This window comes from Rhineura floridana, chromosome 1, assembly GCF_030035675.1.
Source record: "Rhineura floridana isolate rRhiFlo1 chromosome 1, rRhiFlo1.hap2, whole genome shotgun sequence".
Lineage (NCBI taxonomy): Eukaryota > Metazoa > Chordata > Lepidosauria > Squamata > Rhineuridae > Rhineura > Rhineura floridana.
In genome coordinates this window covers 244,786,466-244,808,103 of record NC_084480.1, presented here as the reverse complement: position 1 = coordinate 244,808,103, position 21,638 = coordinate 244,786,466, and the positions used below count along the sequence as shown (strand labels likewise).

General features: G+C 41.6%; 1 protein-coding gene across 4 annotated transcripts in view; it reads left to right on the top strand.

Annotated features, from left to right (window-relative positions):
- The window catches only part of ROCK1 (Rho associated coiled-coil containing protein kinase 1), a 194,678-nt gene that overhangs the window by 85,532 nt on the left and 87,508 nt on the right, over nucleotides 1-21,638 (top strand). For all 4 annotated transcript variants that reach the window (XM_061596599.1, XM_061596608.1, XM_061596617.1 and 1 more), the window contains 7 exons: nucleotides 3,866-4,025; nucleotides 5,411-5,477; nucleotides 9,354-9,442; nucleotides 14,346-14,394; nucleotides 16,033-16,168; nucleotides 20,843-20,934; nucleotides 21,068-21,314. In XM_061596599.1, coding sequence (XP_061452583.1) covers nucleotides 3,866-4,025; nucleotides 5,411-5,477; nucleotides 9,354-9,442; nucleotides 14,346-14,394; nucleotides 16,033-16,168; nucleotides 20,843-20,934; nucleotides 21,068-21,314 — 840 coding nt within the window. The remainder of the gene's footprint in view (nucleotides 1-3,865; nucleotides 4,026-5,410; nucleotides 5,478-9,353; nucleotides 9,443-14,345; nucleotides 14,395-16,032; nucleotides 16,169-20,842; nucleotides 20,935-21,067; nucleotides 21,315-21,638) is intronic.

Here is a 21,638-nt window from a genome sequence, read left to right as displayed (position 1 = left end):
AATTTACTAGCAAAATAGCAGTCCCTGGCATTGACGAGCCCATATCCGGTCTGGTTTCTAGATCCCTCTTGCCGAGGGAAGGAGAGTCCCACTTAAAGGACGCCACTGAGCAGAGGCTGGACGTTGCCTTACGCAAAAACCATGAGGCCACCGCCTTCACCATGAGAGCTTCTGCATCAACTTCCTTCTTTTCCAGGGCAGCGATGATGTGGTTGGATGACCTCTTAGATGATCCCAATCCAGATCCTGTAGCTCTAAGGAGATCACTGATTAAACTGCACAAGACAGCTGCATTTGTGGCCGATGCCACCCTGGATGCAAATCAGCTGGGTGCACGAGCTATGACAGCTCAGGTAGTCACTCGATGGACCCTCTGGCTTCGTCACTGACAAGCGGACTCTACAGCCAGAGTTAATTTATCAAGGGCATCTTATTCCGGCTCCTTACTGTTCGGCGAGGAAGCCCTAAAGGCTGTGCTTGTTGACCCCAAGGATGGCCACTGTCAGGAACGTCAATCGCAGGCCTTTCCGATGTTTCACCCCATACCACACGACCCAGCCCTTTCGAGGAACGCGGCCCGGAGGACGTGGCTGCGAATTCCGAAATTACTATTCCCGGCCTTTCAGTGGAACCTGGAACAGACGTTTCCCGGGCAGAGGTCAGTACCAAGGGCGCAGAGGTACCTCAGCGTCCTCATATAGGGGAGGGTCTCGCCAGTACAAATAGTACTGAAGTGATACCGGTTGGGGGTAGATTACTTCTGTTTGGAAACCATTGGCTACATCTGACTCAAGTCGCCTGGATCAGAGATCTTTTTTGTTATGGCTATGCAATAGAGTTTTGGGCTACCCCACCAGATTACTTCCATTCCTCCCCTTGCCCCAGGGCACCAGCCAGGCACTGCATCATGCAGACAGGCATACATCACCTCTTGGACATAGCGGCGATAGAGCCAGTCCCTATAACAGAGAGGTCGGAAGGGGTGTACTCCCAACCATTTGGTAAAGTACTGCAGGTTCAAAATGGAGTCCCTCCACTCCATTACAGACAGCCCTCAAGAAGAAGACTTCCTGACTTCTATAGACCTAAAGGAAGCGTATCTCCATGTGCCTATTTGCATAGCCCACAGAAAATTCCTTCGGTTTGCTTTCGGCCCCCAGCATTTCAATATCGAGTGATGCCGTTCGGCCCCTTCTCTGCCCCGAGAGTATTTACCAAGGTGCTACTCATTCTAGTGGCTTACCTCCGGCTTCAAGGGGTCCATATCTACCCTTACTTGGACGATCTCTTAATAAGGACGAGTTACAAGGAGCTGGCTCATCGCCATCTAACGCTCACGCTCCATGTCTTGCAGGCCTATGGCTGGCTTGTCAAGTTCGACAAAAGCCATCTCCAACCAACCCAACGCCTACAACATCTAGGGGCGATATTGGACACCCGACAGGCGATGGTATTCCTGTCTCCAGACCGTATAAATGCTATCACAGACATCGCACGGTCTCTGATGCACCACGCAACCACAGACGTCATGCTTCTGGCCAGGGCTCTCGGAATGTTGGTGTCCACCATTCGTATTGTGCCATGGGCTCGAGCTCATACGCACCAGCTCCAGTGGGCTTTGCTACTGTTTTAGCATGACATTGCCATGTCAAATCATCGAGCAATTCCCTTGAGCCCCGCACTGTGTCTTTCATTCCGCTGGTGGACGAGGATCCAACATCTCACCCAGGGCACTCCGTTCAGAGAACCCCGCAGGACTGTTATCACTACAGATGCCAGTCTCCTCGGCTGGGGAACCCACTGCAACTCTCAGTTCGTTCAGGGGGTTTGGAACACAGCAGAGCAGACTCAGAGTATCAGTTGGCTGGAACTGAAGGCTGTCCACTTAGCTCTGCTCCATTTTCAGTCTCTGTTCCACTTGGACCATGTTCTCATTTGAACGGACAACTCGTGTGTCAAATCTCATTTAAACAGACAAGGGGGGACCAGGTCCCGTCCTCTGCAGAACCTAGCTTCCCTCATCTTCAACGAGGATCAACATCTGCGATCCCTAAAGAGATCAACATCTGCAATCCCTAAAGGCAGAACATGTCAGAGAAATTCGGAATGTGACAGCAGACTGGCTCAGCAGACAACAGGTCTGTCTGGGAGAATGGAAACTTCATCCGACCATTTTCCATCTTCGCCAGTGTCGGTTTGGCGTTTTTTCAGTCAATCTATTTGCCTCCAGTCGCAATTGCCAGCTACCAAGGTACGTCGCTCGATACCTGGACATGACAGCAGAAGCGGTGGATGCCCTGTCGCTACTGTGGCCGGCTGGCCTATTGTACGCCTCCCCTCCAATACCACTCTTAGCCAGAACCTTGAGGAAGGTTCTCGGATCTCCTTGCCATGTCAGTGACGGATCCTTGGACGCTCCCGGTCAGGCCAGACCTCATATCCCAGGGCCCAATATTGCATCAGGATCCCAATTGGCTCAAGCTAACAGCGTGGCTTTTGAACAGGGACATTTAAGATCTGCTGGTCTGTCTGATGCTGTTATTGACATTATCTTGACCTCGAGACGACCATCCACCACCCGTATATATCAACATACTTGGGTGGCATTCTCCAGGGGTGTCAGTCTCAGCACTTTACGTAGACATGCGTCCATTCTTCTGTCAGTGTCCTACGCTGGTGCCCCTATTGCCTCGCACCTGTTCATCAAATGTTTTCTGAGGGGAACCGTGTTATGCTCATCGGCTGTATTCCACCGTTTTCCCTCATGGAATTTGTCGAAGGTCCTACTGAAGAATGATCCTTCCTTCCGTCCCAAGGTCGATTCAGTTTTCCATTGCAACCACCCATCTGCTAGAGAAGGCTTGGCATTCATTGGCTGTTCGGAGGGCTCTCAAGACCTACCTGTCTAAGACCCAGGATATACGACGATCCGAGTCTTTATTTGTATCCTTTAATGCACGTTCTATGGGGCATAAAGTAGCTAATTCCACATTATCCCGCTGGTTGCGGGCATGTATTGCCTTAGCTTATGAGTCTCTTAAGCTTCCAGTTCCAGCTAGCATAACAGCTCATTCCACTAGGTCAGCGGCCACTACGGTTGCTTTTGCTAACAACGCTCCCGTTGCTGATATTTGTAGAGCTGCTGTTTGGTCTACTTCACATTCTTTTATAAGGCATTACAAAATAGATCGTTATGCCTCTGCCGATGCCTCTTTTGGCAGGCAAGTTTTTGCAACAGGTTCTTAATGATGATTAGGATGTGGGTGGTCCCTCCCTGTTATGGGCTGCTTTGGTACATCCCGCTTGATGGCATTCCTCCTATGGAAAATGGACCATTGGTCTCACCTGAAGGGTGATTTTCATAGGAGGAATGCCATCACAACCCTCCCAGTTGGAGGATATTTAGATATTTTTCTGGGGTTTTTATGTATTCATGTTACGCTATTATATTTAGACTTTCTAATGAAGTCAAGACTGATATTTCTGTTATATAGCTATGTTAGAGTCATATTATTATGATTATTGCTATTGTGTTATGTCTTTGCTGGTAGGCCCGTTGGCCTTTTCTCCTGCATTTTTAGATTTCTCTCTTTGGACTCGCTGCGAATGAACTGGAGAGTGGGAGGGGCCTGACGCCCCTAGTCTTGACTTCAAAAACATTCTTGCCTTCGGATGATAGGTGGAGCTATGTTACCCGCTTGATGGCATTCCTCCTATGAAAATCACCCTTCAGGTGAGACCAATGGTCCAATTGTCGTGTGTCCTTGTGATATTCATTCTTTCATACCCCTTCATAGGAAATGAAACATTTTTAATATAAAGTCTTAATAAACATTTTAGTAATCGTTGTTTGTTTTATTGATAGCTGTAGCACCTGTTGTGCCTGATTTAAGTAGTGATATTGATACTAGTAACTTTGATGATTTGGAGGAAGATAAAGGAGAAGAAGAGACGTTTCCTATACCAAAAGCATTTGTTGGCAACCAGCTGCCTTTTGTAGGATTTACTTACTACAGTAACCATCAGTAAGTATACATGTGTAGTGAAAGTACGGCTTGTCAGCATAAGTGATGAGAATAAATCCAGTAAGATTTGAGAGCAATGTCACAAATGTAACTTAATTTTGAGTTTGAGTGACATTTAACCTCCCCACCTGCTTTGCCATATTTTCCTGGAACATGAATCACATGTAACAATTTTGAACTTATGACATGGGCAGCAGTTTTGCATATCTAATTTTGGTTCCTCTTGACATGATATCATCCCTTATATCTGATTTTTCCTTTTTCTCTACTAAGGTATAGGGTCAGGGTTTTAAGTAACTATTACTTTTAGACTGTAATTCAATACATGCTTAATCTGGAAGCAAGTCCCATTGAACTCAGTGGGGATTATTTTTGAGTTGACATGTAGAACTATACTGTTCAAGGTCAAACTATTCTATCTGGTTTGTTCATTAATATGCCTGCTTGTCTCCTTACTAAATACTGCCTTCAAGTCGATTCTGACTTATGGCGACCCTATGGATAGGGTTTTCATGAGGTTGAGAGGCAGTGACTGGCCCAAGGTCACCCAGTGAGCTTCATGGCTATCTGGGGATTTGAACCCTGGTCTCCCAGGTCATAGTTCAACACCTTAACCACTACACCACACTGACTCTCCATCTCCTTACTAGCTGTGGAGATTGAGCAAACAAGGAAACCTTGTGCAAATGGTCAATCCACTCAATTATTTGCAGAATTAATTTACATGTAGTTATGGATGCTTATTAGGATCCTGAAAAAAATCCAGTTTCATCAGTCTTCATCAAAGAAATTTTTAACACTTGAGAGCTTTCGAAATAGATAGTAACACATCCTAAACAACCAACCTTATGCTTTTGAGGAACTGCTCAGTGCTTGAAATAGTAAATTGCCAAAGCTTGTTCTTGGCCAGTATAGAGAGAGGTTGTCAAATTTTCTAATAAATCAGGTTTTTTTAGCCAGCTGTAAACCTGCAGACTCAAAAAAAAAATGCTGTAAAACGTATCTGTATGTAAATAGGGTTTTGTTTGGCTTCTTTACAGAAAATGTGTGCTCTCATGTTCAAATTTTAGGTAATGGCAAAGTCTCAAAAAATATAAAAATACACTCTTAAAATTGCATGCAACAAGTTAGGGAGCCTTAGCCTACCATATAATGTGGCCATTTAAGTTTTATGTAAATGGGGTGCAGAAATGCGCAACCAAAATGCTCAGGGGGCTGGAGATGAGGAAAAGCTGAAATGTCTGAGGCTTTTTAGTTTAGAAAAAAGGTAACTAAGGGTGAAGATGATACAAGTTTATAAAATAATTCATGATATGCAGAAAGTGGGAAGAGAGAGGTTTTTCTCCTTTCCTCATAATGCTAGAACTTTTATTGTGTGTTGACAGGTATTTTTCTAGCTGTACAGCAAACTCTAATGACAACAGAGCAAGCACCAATGTCGACAAAACTTTGGTATGTCTCATCATTTTAAACAAACTTTTCTTTGAAATCAGTTTAAGACATCAAGTAAGTGCTATTAGCTAATTAAATATTTTTCCAATATTTGCACTGATGACTTAATTTTCTTTTTTTTCTGGACTGCCTTCAAGTCGATCCCGACTTATGGCGACCTTATGAATAGGGTTTTCATGGTAAGCGGTATTCAGATGGGATTTACCATTGCCTTCCTCTGAGGCTAAGGGGCAGTGACTGGCCCAAGGTCACCCAGTGAGCTTCATGGCTGTGTGGGGATTCGAACCCGGGTCTCCCAGGTTGTAGTCCAACACCTTAACCACTACCCACACTGGCTCTCGACTTAATTTTAATAAATGTAAATTATAGTTTGCCTTAGTGGGATGGAGTACATTTGCTCTTGAGGATGACTCCTCCCTCTGGATCAGTCAGGCAGGGTCTTGAAAGACTGACAGCTCTTCTTCCAGGGGGAGGAGTCATCTCTCTCGCCAGACCTTGTCCTGCCCTGGTCAGCTTAAATTGAGTCTTGTTACTGTGTGGTAAAATCCCCTTTCTGGTGTTATTCTTTAACTGTTTTTTCTGTTTGTGTCTGGGTTTTTTTTACTTCTTCTCTCCCCTTTTTCTTTGTGCATTTCAAAAAACAAACAAACATGCAAGCCTGTGTTGTCTTTGTGAGATTTGCCCCCCTTCCCTTAGTGGCTCAATGGGTGAGTCTCCCAAAAACACTTCAAAAACACTTCCATATTCCTATCGGACCAGCCCATCGGCGCTTACTTCAGTTCACCTATGGGGATCTGCACTATAGTATTGGGTATTACCCTTCAACCTCTCCTCGGTGCTAGGGTTTTCACCAAAGTACCGGTAGCCATTCTGGCACACCTTTGCATGCATAGTGTGTGCATTCGCCCATATTTGGATGATATTGTTGTGAGAGCGCAGTCGGCTGCTTACTGTCTTTAGGATACCAAGGATACTGTCTTTAGGATACTGTGCCTCAGTAGTTTGGGATTCATTGTGAACTCAGACAAAAGCTCTCTAACCCCTTCTCAACTGATTTGCTATCTTGGAGTACTGTTGGACACTGCCTGATTCTGAATGTCCTTGACTCAGGAAAGAATTCTGAAGTTGTGTTCCACAATAGCCGTGGTAATTTCGGCATGATGGGTGGAGTTGATGGCACTGGCTCATCTACAGAGCCTGATGGTTTTGGCTTACATTCTTGTCAGATGGTCACAGATCCACTCCAGGGCTCTGATGCAACTGTTGTTGCCTGTTGAGGAGGAAATAGCTCTCTGGGTGAAATTGCAAGTGGAGGTTCTGGAGGCATTGAGAAAGGGGCCACTGCATCTGGTGTAGATGATGGATGCCACCCTGTATGGATGGGGTGCTCACCTGAGTCGGAGGGTGGCTGAGGGGGAATGGCCTTCAGTAGACAGGATTTAGCATAAATGTGTTGGAGTGCAACTGACAACTCCTCAGCAAAGTTGTATGTCAACAAACATGGTGGAGATCTTGTTCAAGGACTTTGATGTCAGAGGAGGACAAGCTGTTCAGATGGGCAGAGAGGCATCTGACAACCCTGAAAGCAGAACAGGTGGGTAGATTGGTTGAGAAGGTTCCATATTGAGGAAGTGGAGTAGAGTGGAGTGAATCTGGAGATATTCCAACAGGTGGCTCTCAGGTGGGGTTGACTGGCAGTGCATTTGTTTGTCTCTTGGAACAGTCATAAGTCTCTTGGTTTATGGGCCAGAACAATGTGTCTGGAGACCATAATGGTGGATGCTCTAGAAACCCATTCGCCAAAAAGGCTGCTTTATGCCTTTTCACCATTCAATCTCATACAGTAGATATGGATGGAGGAAGCTGAAAAGATCCTCATAATTCCCTTCTGCCTTAGAGACAGTGGTTACTGGACTTTTTCAATATGGAGGCTCTCAGAGAGACAAGACCTGCTACTTCAGGTTCCCATTGTTCATCTCCAGCTGTCTCTCTTTCACTTAATAGCTTGGAGACTCTTCTAGATAGGACTCCACAAATAGAATTTATGGAACAGCATCGAAGGCCTTTCTGAAATGGTGTATGAAGGAGGGTGAAGATCCACTCCGCTTCTAAGGATGTTTGGGTGATTCTTTGTTTTCTCCAGGCAGGGCTCGATAAGGGGCTAAGTGCTAACACACTCAAAGGTAGGGAGCAGCACTTTGCAGTGTTTTTTCTAGTGTGGGTGGATAAATGCTGTCCTCTCACCCTTTGTTTAAATGATTTATGAAGGGTGTGCAGTTGTTTTCTCCTCCAGTAGTTCACTCATTTCCTTCCTGGAAGCAGTGCGTGCTGTCTGCTTTTTCTTTAATATTCAAAACAGTTTTCTTAGTAGCGAACACTTCAGCTAGACCTGTTTTGGAGTTGGGGCTCTGTCTGCACACCCCCAACTCTGTATTTTTCATCAGGACAAGGTAATGCTCCATCTGGTTCCTTCATTCATACCCAAGGTTAATTCTGTTGTTCACCACTTTCAGGAGGTGGTCCTTCCTTTTTGTCTGAATCCCTCTTGCTTTCAGGAGCATAGGAGGTACTTGCTGGATATTAAGAGGGCATTACATTTTTATTTGAACTGGACTTCTGAGTTTAGATAGACAAAGGCTTGTTTGTATTTATTCTTCTCAGGGGTATCCAGGGGTAAGAAAATTTCTTCTTCCTCCATTTCTAGATGACTCCATTTGGCCATAGCCCAGGCATATTCTGCATTGGGCAAAGATCCTCCTGGGGGGATCACGGCACATTTCCTCTGGGGGACAGCTTTCTCGGCTGCTTTCGAAGGGAATTTCCCAGCTCTGGATATTTGTAGAGCAGGTACCTGGGCATCTCCACATATGTTTATTAAGCACTACAAAATAGATTCATTCTCATCTTCAGACACCACTTTGGCAGGAAGGTATTGCAAAGGACTGTTACACACTAGGAAGGGAGCAGAGGAAGCCCACCTGAATATGTCTGGGGCACTACTCTAGTACATACTTGAGAGAATCTACTCCATTCCACTTGGGCAAAAACAGAAATTAGTACTTACTGTGAATTCTAGTTTGGCAAGCGGGATGGAGTACATTTAACCTTCTCAGCCTTCCTCTGCAGGAGTGGGGGTAATTTAGGGCTGCGGCTTCTGCCGAACACACCCTACATGATGGTTAGTTAATTCCGTCTGTCCTTCCATTGTAATTCTGTGCTATACCTGTGTTGTTCTGTATGTACTTCTTTCTCTGTTACCTGTCATTTCTATTTTTGGGTTTTTTTCCCAGTAATAGTAGTTGTAGGGGTTGAGGAGTTGTTTCTGCTTTGCTAGTTCTGTCTGGAGAGAGGGATTACTCCACCTGGAAGAGGAGCTGTCATTCTTTCAAGACCCTGCCTGATTGGTCCAGGAAGGAGTAATCCTCAAGAGCCAATGTACTCCATCCCACTTGTCAGACTACATTCACGATAAGTACCAATTTCCATTTTTTAAAGATAATGAAGACAGTGTAAGGTAATAATTAATTATCAATACTGCACCCATTTAAGGATGAAAAGGAGTCTTCAGTTCTTTTTCATTCTCATTATCTATTGCAGCACAGCAGAACTAAAATATAATCAATTTCATCAAAAATCAAACAAATGTGACCTTAACTTGCAGTACCACTTACTAGGATGTTTATTAATCAATTAAAGCAGAAATCCGATAGTTGAAACTTGCCATCCCACTTTCTAATGTAACAGTCTTTGCAAAGATACTGAGAACCATTCAAAACAATTGTAGATAGCTGCTATAAAACAGATTATAATTTAGCCAGTCCCATAAGTTCCTGTAAAGTACAGTTTTTCTGATCATTCTCTTTTTTATATTTAAAGCTGGAATCTTTGCAAAAAACTATTTATCAGCTTGAAGAACAGCTACATAATGAAATGGAACTCAAAGATGAAATGGAACAAAAATTCAGGTGACTAATTTTGTTCTGTGTTATTAGAACTTCAGAAACACCCATTTTATTAATTTTTTTATTGACGGTGATGATGATATTAACATTTAATATGTGCAGACCAAGAGATTCACAGCTGGTTTTAGGAATTTTGGCACAATTACTAGATTACATTCTACTCCCTTGCTCTGAAATTGGGTATTGGGCTTGGAAGCATTTATTGGCAAAGGTTCTGAAAGTGATATTTTGAAGAGTTCATGATAACAGCAAGGATGCCTTTGCTGCCATAGGAAAGAACAAAACTAAGGGCGCTTATGGTATTTTGCAAGGACGTTTGTTATCTTGGGAGCCAATAATAGGAAAGGTAGGATATAGGGTCACTTTAAGTCTACCATTTGCCTGCTATTTGGATGGAATGGAATTTATTATTTATTTATTTATTATATTTGTTTATATACCACTTAATCACAAGCCTTTCTAAGCAGTATACACAAAAATAAACCACACACAGAATAACACAATAAAAATTCACCATAAAGCTGAACAACAGCACTCTCCCCTCCTGTGGTTTCCAGCAACTGGTATTCGGAAGCATACCACCTCAGACTATGGAGGCAGAGCTTAGCCAGCATGGCTAGTAGCCATGGACAGCCTTTTCCTCCATGAATCTGTGTAAATCCTCTTTTAAAGCCATCCAAGTTGGATTTGGTCCGGTGGGAGCAAATTCCACAGCTTAACTATACGCAGTGTGAAAAAGTACTTTACTTTTGTGGGTTGTGCATCTTCCAACGTTCACCTTCATTCCATTCCAGTTTTAAGGGAGGGGGCGAAAAAACGCATCTCTACCCACTTTCTCCATGCCACGCATAATTCACTCATAAAAGCAATGAAGCAAAGCAATGGTAGGGAGAGCTATGCCCTTTAGGTACCTGCGCAATGCCACCTCCCAGCTAATAGCTGTGGACTGGAGCTGGAAATGAGCAGGTAACAGGATCCCTAACCAGCGCTGAAAGAACAAAAGGAACCATCTCAGAAGAGTCTTAATGAACCTGTGCGCCAGGTTAAAACCTTTTTATTTTCCCAGGCATTTTAATATATTTTATTGCTGTTAATATATACCAGGCTGTTAAATGCTTAAAATGTATGTTTTTAGTGTCCTATTGTTATTTTATTGTATTTATTGTATTGTATCTACTCTATGCTGTGCACCGCCCAGAGTGTTGGCTTGTGTGCGTTGTTGTGTGAAACAGCATACATTACATTGGAGTTAAGTTGAGCAAGAAGACTTCTTAAGAGCATTTAAATCATGTAAGAGTCTTTATTGAAAGACATTAAGGCCAGAGGCTTAAGAGTAAAATACATGTAGAGATTCTTCAGTCACCCCCCCTTCTGGGTACATCTCTCTCCATAGATGAACACACTAGACAGCCTCTCAGCTCAGAGGCATAATTCAGAAGAGCACAACACATAGTCTCTGTTAGAACTTTCCCAGTCGTTATCAGATGGCTACCACAGCAACGACCCTGGCAGTCCGTTCCCAGACAGATCATAGACATAACTCCCCCTTAACCACAGTTACGTCTTCACACTTGCAGGCTTCATGGAAAACTACTAGAGACAGTAATGCCAACTGGTCACCAGCCCAACAGCCCCCCTTTTTTCCATAAAGACTGCAAAATACACATGAAATACATCTCCATAATACATAGTCATACTGTCATACATTTCTACAATACCTCTTGCAATACATTTCAGTACATTGCATTTTCAGTTCAGTACAGTTCAAAAGTATATCTCAGTACATAGCAGTACATTTCAGAACTTTATTCACTCAAACTTTGGTTCATTCCAAGCCTTGTCACCAGTTTGCCAAATTTCTCCTCACACAAAGGCTTGGTCATTATGTCAGCCACCATGTTGTTAGTGTCACAAAATTTTAAGTTAACAAACCCCTGCTGCACACAATCCCTTACGTGAAAGTATCTGACACTAATATGTTTTGTTCTCTTGGTATGAGCTTCTGATGTGGCTATCTTAATGCAGGTCTGATTGTCTTCATATACAGTAATCGGAAATTGCATATCAATGCCTATCTCCTGCATGAGCATTGCGAACCACTGTAGCTCATTACAGGCCTGTGACAGGGCCACATACTCGGCTTCTGCACTTGATGTTGCAACCACATTTTGTTTCTTGCTACTCCAGTCAATGCATGACCCGTGCCACATCACAACTATGCCAGAGGTTGACTTACGACTGCTCAGCTCCCCTGCATGATCTGCATCCACAAAACATTCAAGACCTCCTGTCTTTGCTCCTGACAAAACCAGACCCTTTGTCTTCGTGCCTTTCAGATAACGCACTATCCTTTTAATCCCTTGCCAGTCAGCCTCTGAAGGATGCTCTACCTTCCGGCTTAAAATACTGACTGCATTACATATGTCTGGGCGAGACACCTTCACCAAATATTGCAATTTCCCTATTATGCGCCTGTACTTCTCAGGATCTGTACAAGGCGTCTCCTGCACATTCTGTTGGAAAGCCACAACCATTGGAGTCTTCACAACATTGCATTCTGTCATGTTGCATTCTTCTATGATCTGATTTATTTTACTTTCCTGACTCAATGTTATGCTTCCGTCTTCTGCACGCACAATATCCGTGCCTAAATAGTGTGTGACAGGCCCCAAATTCTTTGTGTCCACCTGCCTGCTCAGTTGCTCCCTTTGATCCCAAGGTTTTTCTGCAACTTTAATGCTTCTGCTCAGAATTAACTGCTGTGTTTCTGGACACCAAACTTTGAAATATGCATTCTCTTGTGCTCTAGGTGCACGTTTGCCACGTCTCTTACCCTGTGGCTTGTAAACTCGGCTGCGATGCACTCTTTCAGGCATCAGCCTGACTGCATTACATGAATACTGTGGCTGTGTGCTTTTAACAGCTGTCTTCTTACAGCTCTGGTGGTCATTCCCTTTCCACCCCATTAAACTCAAGGCATTAGCACACTTCACACCCACGGTCATTTTAAACTGCCCTTGTGTCATGAAACCCTGACAGACAACATTTTCTCCTCTTTGCACCCAACATTTTCCTTTATCAAACCAGACTGAAAATTGACAACTCACCAGTTTGCCCACTGATAAAATATTATGAGCCAAATCCGGAACAAACAAACAGCTTGTCATAATTCCAAGCTTGTCAAATTTAATCAGACCACGTGCTTTCACGGATTTCCGTGATCCATCAGCAAGTAACACAAAATCCTGCTCATCTGTAGACGTGTAAAACAGACTCCTGTCTTTAATTAGTATATGGCTTGCTCCGCTGTCGACAATAAAGTTAATTTGTTCCAAGTCTTTAGACTTCTGTTTACAAACAAAGTTCACACTTCCCTGCTTCAAGTCTCCGTCCCTGGAGTTTCGCTTGACTGGACAATCTTTACGGAGATGCCCACGGGCCAAACAGGCAAAACAAGACTTCAGCCTCTGTTGCTCCCGCTTGTTTTCCTGTCTGCTTTCGGCAGCCTGCTCCGGTTCGGCACATTTCTCCGCCTTGCTTCTGACAGCTCCCACCGGCTGGGCTCTCAGCGCCTCCTGCCTCCGCTGCCATTCCTGGGACAATTCCTGCAACGCGTCCCAGATCTGTTTAGCCGACTGCTCATCTCTCACACACATCAGTTGAGAATCCGATAGAGCCAAGATTATAAACGCCTGCGCCCTCTGGTCTCGACGCTTCCAGGCCGCGGTCAATACCACCGGGGGTTTCTCTTCAATCACGTCCCATAAATCCTCTGTTATCAGCAAAGCCCTCATCCTCGGCTTCCAGCTGGCAAAATTCTCCTCATTAAGTCGTTCCATCGGCAAGCCTCCCCCAGACAGGTTTACAGCCATGTTGCTCACCTCCGTCTGGTTCAATCACGCTGCCCTCCCTGGAACTCCGTCTGTCTTTCAGACCAGCAACTTACTCCGGTGTAATGCGCTGTGGAGCGTAACCATCCTCTGCTACCACTGTTGGCTTGTGTGCGTTGTGTGAAACAGCATACATTACGTTGGAGTTAAGTTGAGCAAGAAGACTTCTTCAGAGCATTTAAATCATGTAAGAGTCTTTATTGAAAGACATTAAGGCCAGAGGCTTAAGAGTAAAATACATGTAGAGATTCTTCAGTCACCCCCCCTTCTGGGTACATCTCTCTCCATAGATGAACACACTAGACAGCCTCTCAGCTCAGAGGCATAATTCAGAAGAGCACAACACATAGTCTCTGTTAGAACTTTCCCAGTCGTTATCAGATGGCTACCATAGCAACGACCCTGGCAGTCCGTTCCCAGACAGATCATAGACATAACTCCCCCTTAACCACAGTTACGTCTTCACACTTGCAGGCTTCATGGAAAACTACTAGAGACAGTAATGCCAACTGGTCACCAGCCCAACACAGAGAGCCTCTGGCTTTGGGCGGTATAAAAATCGAATAAAATAAATAAATAAACATAAACCTCAACACTACCTTAAAATGCCTGCTGGAATAAGAAAGTCTTTGTCATGTGCCTGAAGTTCAGCAAGGAGGGGGCATGTTAGTCTCCATCTCAGATGTTTAGACTCTGCTAGGCTACATATATATGGCTGCTATACAATATTTCATATTTCTTCGTGGCAGCTTCAAATATTTTGAAACTAGTATAAGATCTTAGGTGCCCATCCTATGTAGAAATAATAAAATATTTCAAATTCCTAGGCAACTGGGATATCAGTGTCACACATCATGTATCTGTTATTGCACCATACTCAATAATAGGTTGGCCATGACCTATTCTGCCACAGAGTTTTGGTCACTTGAATCTGAATTCATGGCCTTGTTTAAGTGAGTTATTGCAGCGTAGTTGAGTTAAACTGGGTCATATTTAATATAATTTCTTTTTTATAGAATGTCAAACATTAAACTAGACAAGATCGTAAAGGAATTAGATGAAGAGGTAAGTGATTTTTTTGTTAGAATTAGCCTTTCCTGTTTTTTAAATAACTGTGTTAGAAATTTATTTACACATATGTGATTTCTTTACTTCCATCACTTGTTCTTTTCCTAAGGGTTAGTGGCATTTGACAGAATTGCATATAATACAATTTTCATGTTGAAGTGAATAGGAGTGTATGGGGACAGACTTACTGATACGTTGCATTTTTATATGATGTATTTTTAGATGCTAAGATTACAAAGGAGGCCGATCTACCTATTCACCAAAGTCACATAGTGTTTTTCGGGGATTGTGCCACTCCAGAGTGTATGTGATAGAAAAGAGCTTGTCGGGAACCTTTCTGATGTGCTAGCTTGCTGATGCGGGGAGGTTTTTACTTTTTTTGGGGAAAAGTTTATTTTCCCAAAAGCAATGTGATGTGATACTCCAGAATCGTTTCTACCAAATCATCTTCCTGATTGTATAATTCGGATCTCAATTCAGGAAAACTGAGTGTTAAATGTTTGCTGCCCTGGGCTCCTGCTGGCAGGAAGGGCAGGATATAAATCAAATAATAAATAAACAATAAAATAAATAAATAAATGGTGGAATGGGGATTTCTCTGGGTGAGAGCCAATGATTTGGAAGAGGATATAAGAACTTTGCCATGTTAGGAAAAAAAGGTCCATCTTGTCTAATAAACATGGCATGAGTGTAACATTTGTTTTTGCTTGGTGCCAGCATTTGCTATTCATACTTCCTGAAAATGAAGGTTTGATCATGTACTATAACTGTCACAGCTAATAATAGTTGATAATGCTGATCCTTTAAGGTGTGTATCTGTGAAAAGTGTCTAATTTACATAGTTTGAGTGAGATTTCCTTCCGTGGGATTTCTTTACTTTGGTTGTTGCTTCTTGAGGATTAGTGGCATTTGACAGAATAGTACAAATATTGTAGCTTCTCCCAAGGGTTTGATACAGTTGTTGTCCACCCAACTTTGTATTTATTCCTGGTTGCTTTTCCTATGTGGAAAGTAGCAGAAAAGGAAAGGGATCAGAGCATACAAAGGAAAAGAGGAAACCTTTTGTATCCTAATCTCTGGCTTTTCAGAGTTTCTGTGCTAGCTGAGGAAACCATCCCCTGCATCTTTGTTCAGAGCGTCTATAAATAATTATAACAAATAGAATAAATCTCTGCCTGAAGGATTCTTCTCCTTTTTGGGAGAATGAGGAAAGTAAAGACTTGCACCACGATGGGGCTCCTTCTAGAGAGAGTCTTTTGCCAAGATCTTGGTCACCTCATCTCAGTTGTAATAATGATGTTATTGAGGGACAGTTTCAATACCCTACTCCCTGGATGCAGTCCGCTCTACCATGTCAAATTGATGAGCACGTCTCTACTGATGGTAAAAAAAGCCAACATGTAGATAAGTCATGCCAGTTATTACAGTATTTTAAAAAGCATGTAACAAATTTATTGTATTTATTGCTCTATTTTATAATAAACTGTGATAATTTTCCCCAGATATTAATGAATTTCCTAAATAAAATTAAATAACTTGTTATTAACTGACAGATTAATGGGAATGATTACAGTTTTATTTTTATACTAAAAATCCTGGCTTGCTAACAGCTTAATGTTAGTGTACAACTTACAGGGCAGTCAGAGAAAAAATTTGGAATCAACTGTTACTCAGGTTGAAAAGGAAAATATGCTTCTGCAACACAGAATAAGTGAATATCAAAGAAAAGTTGAACAGGAGAATGAGAAACGTCGAAATATAGAAAATGAAGGTAAGTTGTATTTCCTTTTTATAGGATAGTTTTTGAACAGTGTGAAAATATTAACAATGTTTTCAGAATTATCACTGGGGTGTACCTGTGTTTTAATATGGCTCAATACAGATCCTCTCTTCTTTTTTACTAACCCCATTAATTTCTCTGTTACTGCCAATTCCAGGCATTTTATCATATATTCCCTCTATGGTGAGATTTCCACTTCTTTGCCCGTATGATCTTTGCCTCTGTAAACATAATATTTTTCTCCCTTTCCCCCAAATCTGACGCTTGCATTATCCTTTAAGTCTGATTTCTCGTAACTGAGACAATTTGGGAGATATTTAATCTAAGTTTTGATTTATATCTATCCCACGTTTTTAATTATTGAAATGGAATTATATTACGCTCCAAGATCTGACCTCTCTCTCTCCTTGAAGCCCACATCAATGAGGCTAGTGAAGGTTCAACAAAGAGTTGCTCAACATTATATAAACCCTCATTCTCTTCCCAGTATGCTCATAATCTCAGCCAAGTTAGCTGAGCTGCTTCCTAATACTTCCTTAAATTAGGAACACCTAGACCTCCCAACTGTTTCAAGAATTGTATAGTAATATTATCAATTCTGGGCCTTTTCTCCATCCATATATAATTATCTAAGATCTTCTGCCAACTTTTCAGTTCTCTAAAATCAATTGCCAAAGGTAATGCTACAAATAAGAATAGAAATTGGGAAGATCGTCATTTGTACTGCATTTACTCTTGCCAGCCATGATAAATTCAGCTTTCTCCATCTTTCTAGCTCAGTATTGACAGAACTAAAGCATCAGAATTAAATTTAGCAATGTTTTTTACATCACCAATTTAATCCCTAGATATCTCACATATTTGTTTGATACCTTCAATCCATATTGCAGTGTTATATAATTCTTTTCATTTACAGTAGGGCCCCGCTTTTCGATGGCCACTTTTTGGCGTTCCGCTAATACAGCAGCTTTCAATTAGAGTAATTAGAGTAAGGCCCCACTCATACGGTGCTTGTTCTGCTTTTACGGCATTTTTTGGGCGTTGGGCACCATTTTATTGATGGAGTTCCACTTTTCGGCGGCTTTCGCTTTTAGGTGGGGGTCTGGAACGTAACCCGCCATATGAGTGGGGCCCTACTGTATATCCAAATTGTGATCACTTCCATTTTTTGCTTATTTTCATCATAGCCAGATTCCCCCCCCAAACACTTCTATAATTCCTAAAACATGAGAGAGTGAGGTTCTTGGATTTTCCAGTGATGTCATTTGTACACAGCATGATCTTAATTTGTCTGTTCTTTATTCTTATCCTGTGAATCAAAGAATCCCTCCTAATTGAAGCAGTTAGAAGCTTGGCAACAAGAGCCAAACCATAAAGATGACATAGGATACTCCTATCTTTCCCCTCTTTTAAATCCTGATTTGTTTGTTAACTGTCTGTTTATTAGTAATTTTGCTGTTGGTTTATAAAGAGAGTTTTAACATATTGAATGAACTTTAAAGGTATAACTACTCTACCTGTCAAAGGCTTTAGTGGCATCTAAGAACAGAAATAAAGTCGGAATCCTACTTATCTGAGTTTAATGACTTATATTTAGTGCCTTCCTGACGTATATATTTAATTGTTGTCTTTTCATGAAGCCCGTATGATCAGATTTGGCATATTTACCTATGATCTCATTCAACCTCTGTCAAAACTTCAGTCAAAATCCTATAATCCACATTAATAGGTCTGCATTATTCTACGCTTGTGAGTTTTTTCCCTTTCTTTTAAGATTAGGACTATTTTTGCTTGTCCTTATATAGATCTTTCAATCTGGGGGCCAGTTCATCTTTATAAAGATGATAAAATTCTATACCCAACCCATCTAGACCTGGAGATTTGTTTTTTCCTGCATTTTTATGTAATTTATGATTTCTTTTGTTACAGGTTTATCTAATTCTTGGTTATCTAATAATGAGAAACCTGGTAAATGAAAATCGTCTAGAAATTTAGTTATTTCTTCTTGTTGACGTTGCTGAGTTGCATATAGTTTGCTATAATATTTTTTAAAAGCACCCTTCTTCCACTTTTTTTGTTTTCTGCCCCAAGTTCTTTTCCAGTATCGGTGTTAAATTTTATTTTTGTTTTATACTAGTTGCCATGCCAGTAAGCCTGTCCTGCTTACTATCTTTGTTTTACAAATGCTAACACTCCTTCAGCTTGGAGAGTAGATTTAATTGATTTCTTGTGACTCCAAGACGCTCATACATGGTATCAAAACGATCTGTTTCATGTTGCATTTCCAAATCAGTTACATCCTTAACTTAGCCTTTCCCAACATTTGGGTCCTCGTATGTTGTGGGACTACAACTCCCATCAGCCCCAGCCTGCATAGCCAGTGATCAGGAATGATTGGAATTGTAGACCAGCAACACCTGGGGACCTAAAGGTTGGGAAAGACTGCTCTAACCAATTACATCCTCTATATATATTCTCTATATCTTCTTTCTTCCCTGTTGTTATAATCACACCACATATCACAGATTTAAATGTGTCACTTAATACAGCTAAGTCTTGAACAGATCCCTGATTCAACCTAAAATATTCATCAATTTCTTTCCAAATCTGATTATATATCTCCCTCTCTTGTATAGTTGTAGGATCCAGTCTCCAAATTCTATCACCTATGTTTCAATTCCAGTTGGGCCATTTGATATTAACTGAAGAGTGGTCTGAGACTAACCTGATATCAATCTGAGCTTTAGCATCCCCAAAACACAACTCTGGAGACACAAATATATAGGCTATCCTTGAGTATGAATTATGTCTTGCTGAGTAATATGAATAATCTTTTTTATTCAGATTCCTACATCTCCGTATGTCCACCAACTTCCATTGTGCTATCTAAAACTGCAAATTCCTGGGGAACCAGCTAATATTATTACCTCTGTTTAGAGATCTATCCTTTTAGGGGTTTACAGATGAATTCAGATTACCAGTCAAGATTAACTCTCCTCTAAACATATCTATCTCCTTCAAGACATTTGAATAGAACTCAGCTTGAGTATGATTTGGGGCATACAGAGCTACCATAGTTATTAGTTTATTATTCAGAGTGCCCTTAACAATAGCAAACCTGCTCTACTGGTCTCTATAAAGATCTTTATTTTCCCATTTTCCCCACTCATAACATATATTGCAACTTCCTTGCATTTTTTGCACAGGAATAATATCCCTGTTCTCTGCATAAGCTATTCAAGAACTGATCATCCTTCTGTGCTGTATGTGTTTTCACTAAACAAATGATATGTACTGTTTGCCTTTTTATTCATTGCAAGATTTTTTTCCTTTTCACTTGATTCAATCCATTAACATTCAGAACATATTTAACTAGCGACATTTCTTTTTATTTAATAATACATATAAATGTACATGTGCACAGACAACTGCATGCACACATGCACACAGCTTTGTTTAAATGAGAGAATCCAGAAAAAAGAGAAAAGAAAAAAATTGTTAAGTTCGTCAATCTGTCTATACTATGATTCTGTATTTATCCTGATGTCGAGTCTCTTTTTCTATCATTTTATTTAAATATGTTGGTCTCCTCCAAAACTATTTCCTTCCCTTGATTCTCTCCATTCATTTCCTTACTGATCTTCACCTTTTTGTAAGCTTGGGATCTTACTGATTTTTGAAAACGTAAGAGATTATCCCGTCCAGAGGCGAAAGAATGAGGCTGAAGTGTGGGTGCAAGTAAATCTCGTTTTATTAGAGTAATGGATACATCAAAAGCATTGCGCTTCATAGGAAACCCTGCGCTAACTCACTAGAATCCCTAACTATACTCTAGACATGCTGTGCAGCGTGTGAAGGAAGTTGACTCAATGACTCCTCACTTTAAGCGGCAAGCTTATGAAGGGAACGTTTTCGAACATAATCTCTGACTCCTATGTAATTCCTGTCTTTGCCCTGTCCGTTTCTTGCGGCGGCGGGAGCGCGGGCACAGAGGGCGTGCTTCCAACGGCTCATCGGAAGACACCTGCTCCTGAGCAACAGGCTCAAGATCAGGGGGCTGTGCCACACTGGAATCCTCCTGGGAACTGCTTGGCAAGGGAGGAGCTGGCACTGTCTCTGGAGCTTTTCCCCAACAAGTCTTCTGCATCAGCTGGGGGCGGCGCTCTCTGTTCCTCTGAGAGTGCGGTAACCGTGGGAATTGGCTGGTGTGCAGGCTGACCCCCACCCGCAAGGTCCTGTCCAGACTCAACAATTCCCAACTCTGCTTCCTCTGGCGGCGGAGGTGCCTGAAACTTATGCCTCCCCCTTCCCTGTCCATTCTGGTTTAGCTGAGGCTCAACAGAGATAGTTTGAGATTTTCTGTCATCTGCTGAGCCTATTTGATAGTTCTAATAGCCGTTCTCCTTTATGCAGTATAGAAAGTTTAAACGACATACGTACCCCATCTATATTTGACCTTATTATTCTTTAGGTGAGATGTAATATTTTTTTTCCAATGATGAAAGGCAACATACGGCTGGATTGATCAGATATATGACAATATGTTATGAAATATGTTGGTATGTGTTTGTTCATGTAACAGAACTAAATTAATGTGTGTGTGTGTGTATGTACACTTTTCAAGAAACATGTATATTCATATTTATATTTTCCTTTTGCATCTAGTGTCAACATTAAAAGATCAGTTGGAAGACTTAAAAAAAATTAGTCAGCATTCACATATTACAAATGAAAAAATAACACATCTGCAAAAGCAAGTAAGCAATTTTCTGTACCTACAACTGCTTTCCCTCCCAAATTATCCATTTAGGATAAATGCAAAATTGCTGGATGTATTCATTGTATGCTATCCTCATTACTTTTTCTAAATCGCCTTCCCCCTGCCAACAGCTTGAAGAGGCCAATGATTTACTGAGGACAGAGTCGGATACTGCAGCAAGGTTGAGAAAAAGTCACACAGAAATGAGCAAGTCAGTAAGTCAGTTTGAATCCCTCAATAGAGAGCTACAAGAGAGATGCAGAATCCTGGAAAGCACAAAATTACAAGTAGAAAAAGATTATTATCAACTTCAAGCTGCACTGGAAGTAGAACGAAGGGATAGGAGTCATGGATCAGAAATTATTGGAGAACTACAAGGTAATCATTGTGTACCAGAATAATGTAAAATATTTAAAATTAGAATTATTCTGACAAAATCACTTCAAACAATCATGATAGAAATCATGAAATGCACGCCTTACAGCTAATCTTAATCTTTCTTTTAATGTGTCACTGCTAACCTTTTTGTGTGGGATCTGACATCCAACAAAGGTATTACAGAGGCATATTCTGAGTTTACACTCAAATCCCTAATGCACACTATTTTTTTCCCTTCCCATGAAGAAATGTGAAGTACGTTGCTAATGTGTAAAGCTTCCTTGAAATTGTTTTTCCCTTCTTTGAACAATATTGTAGATGATA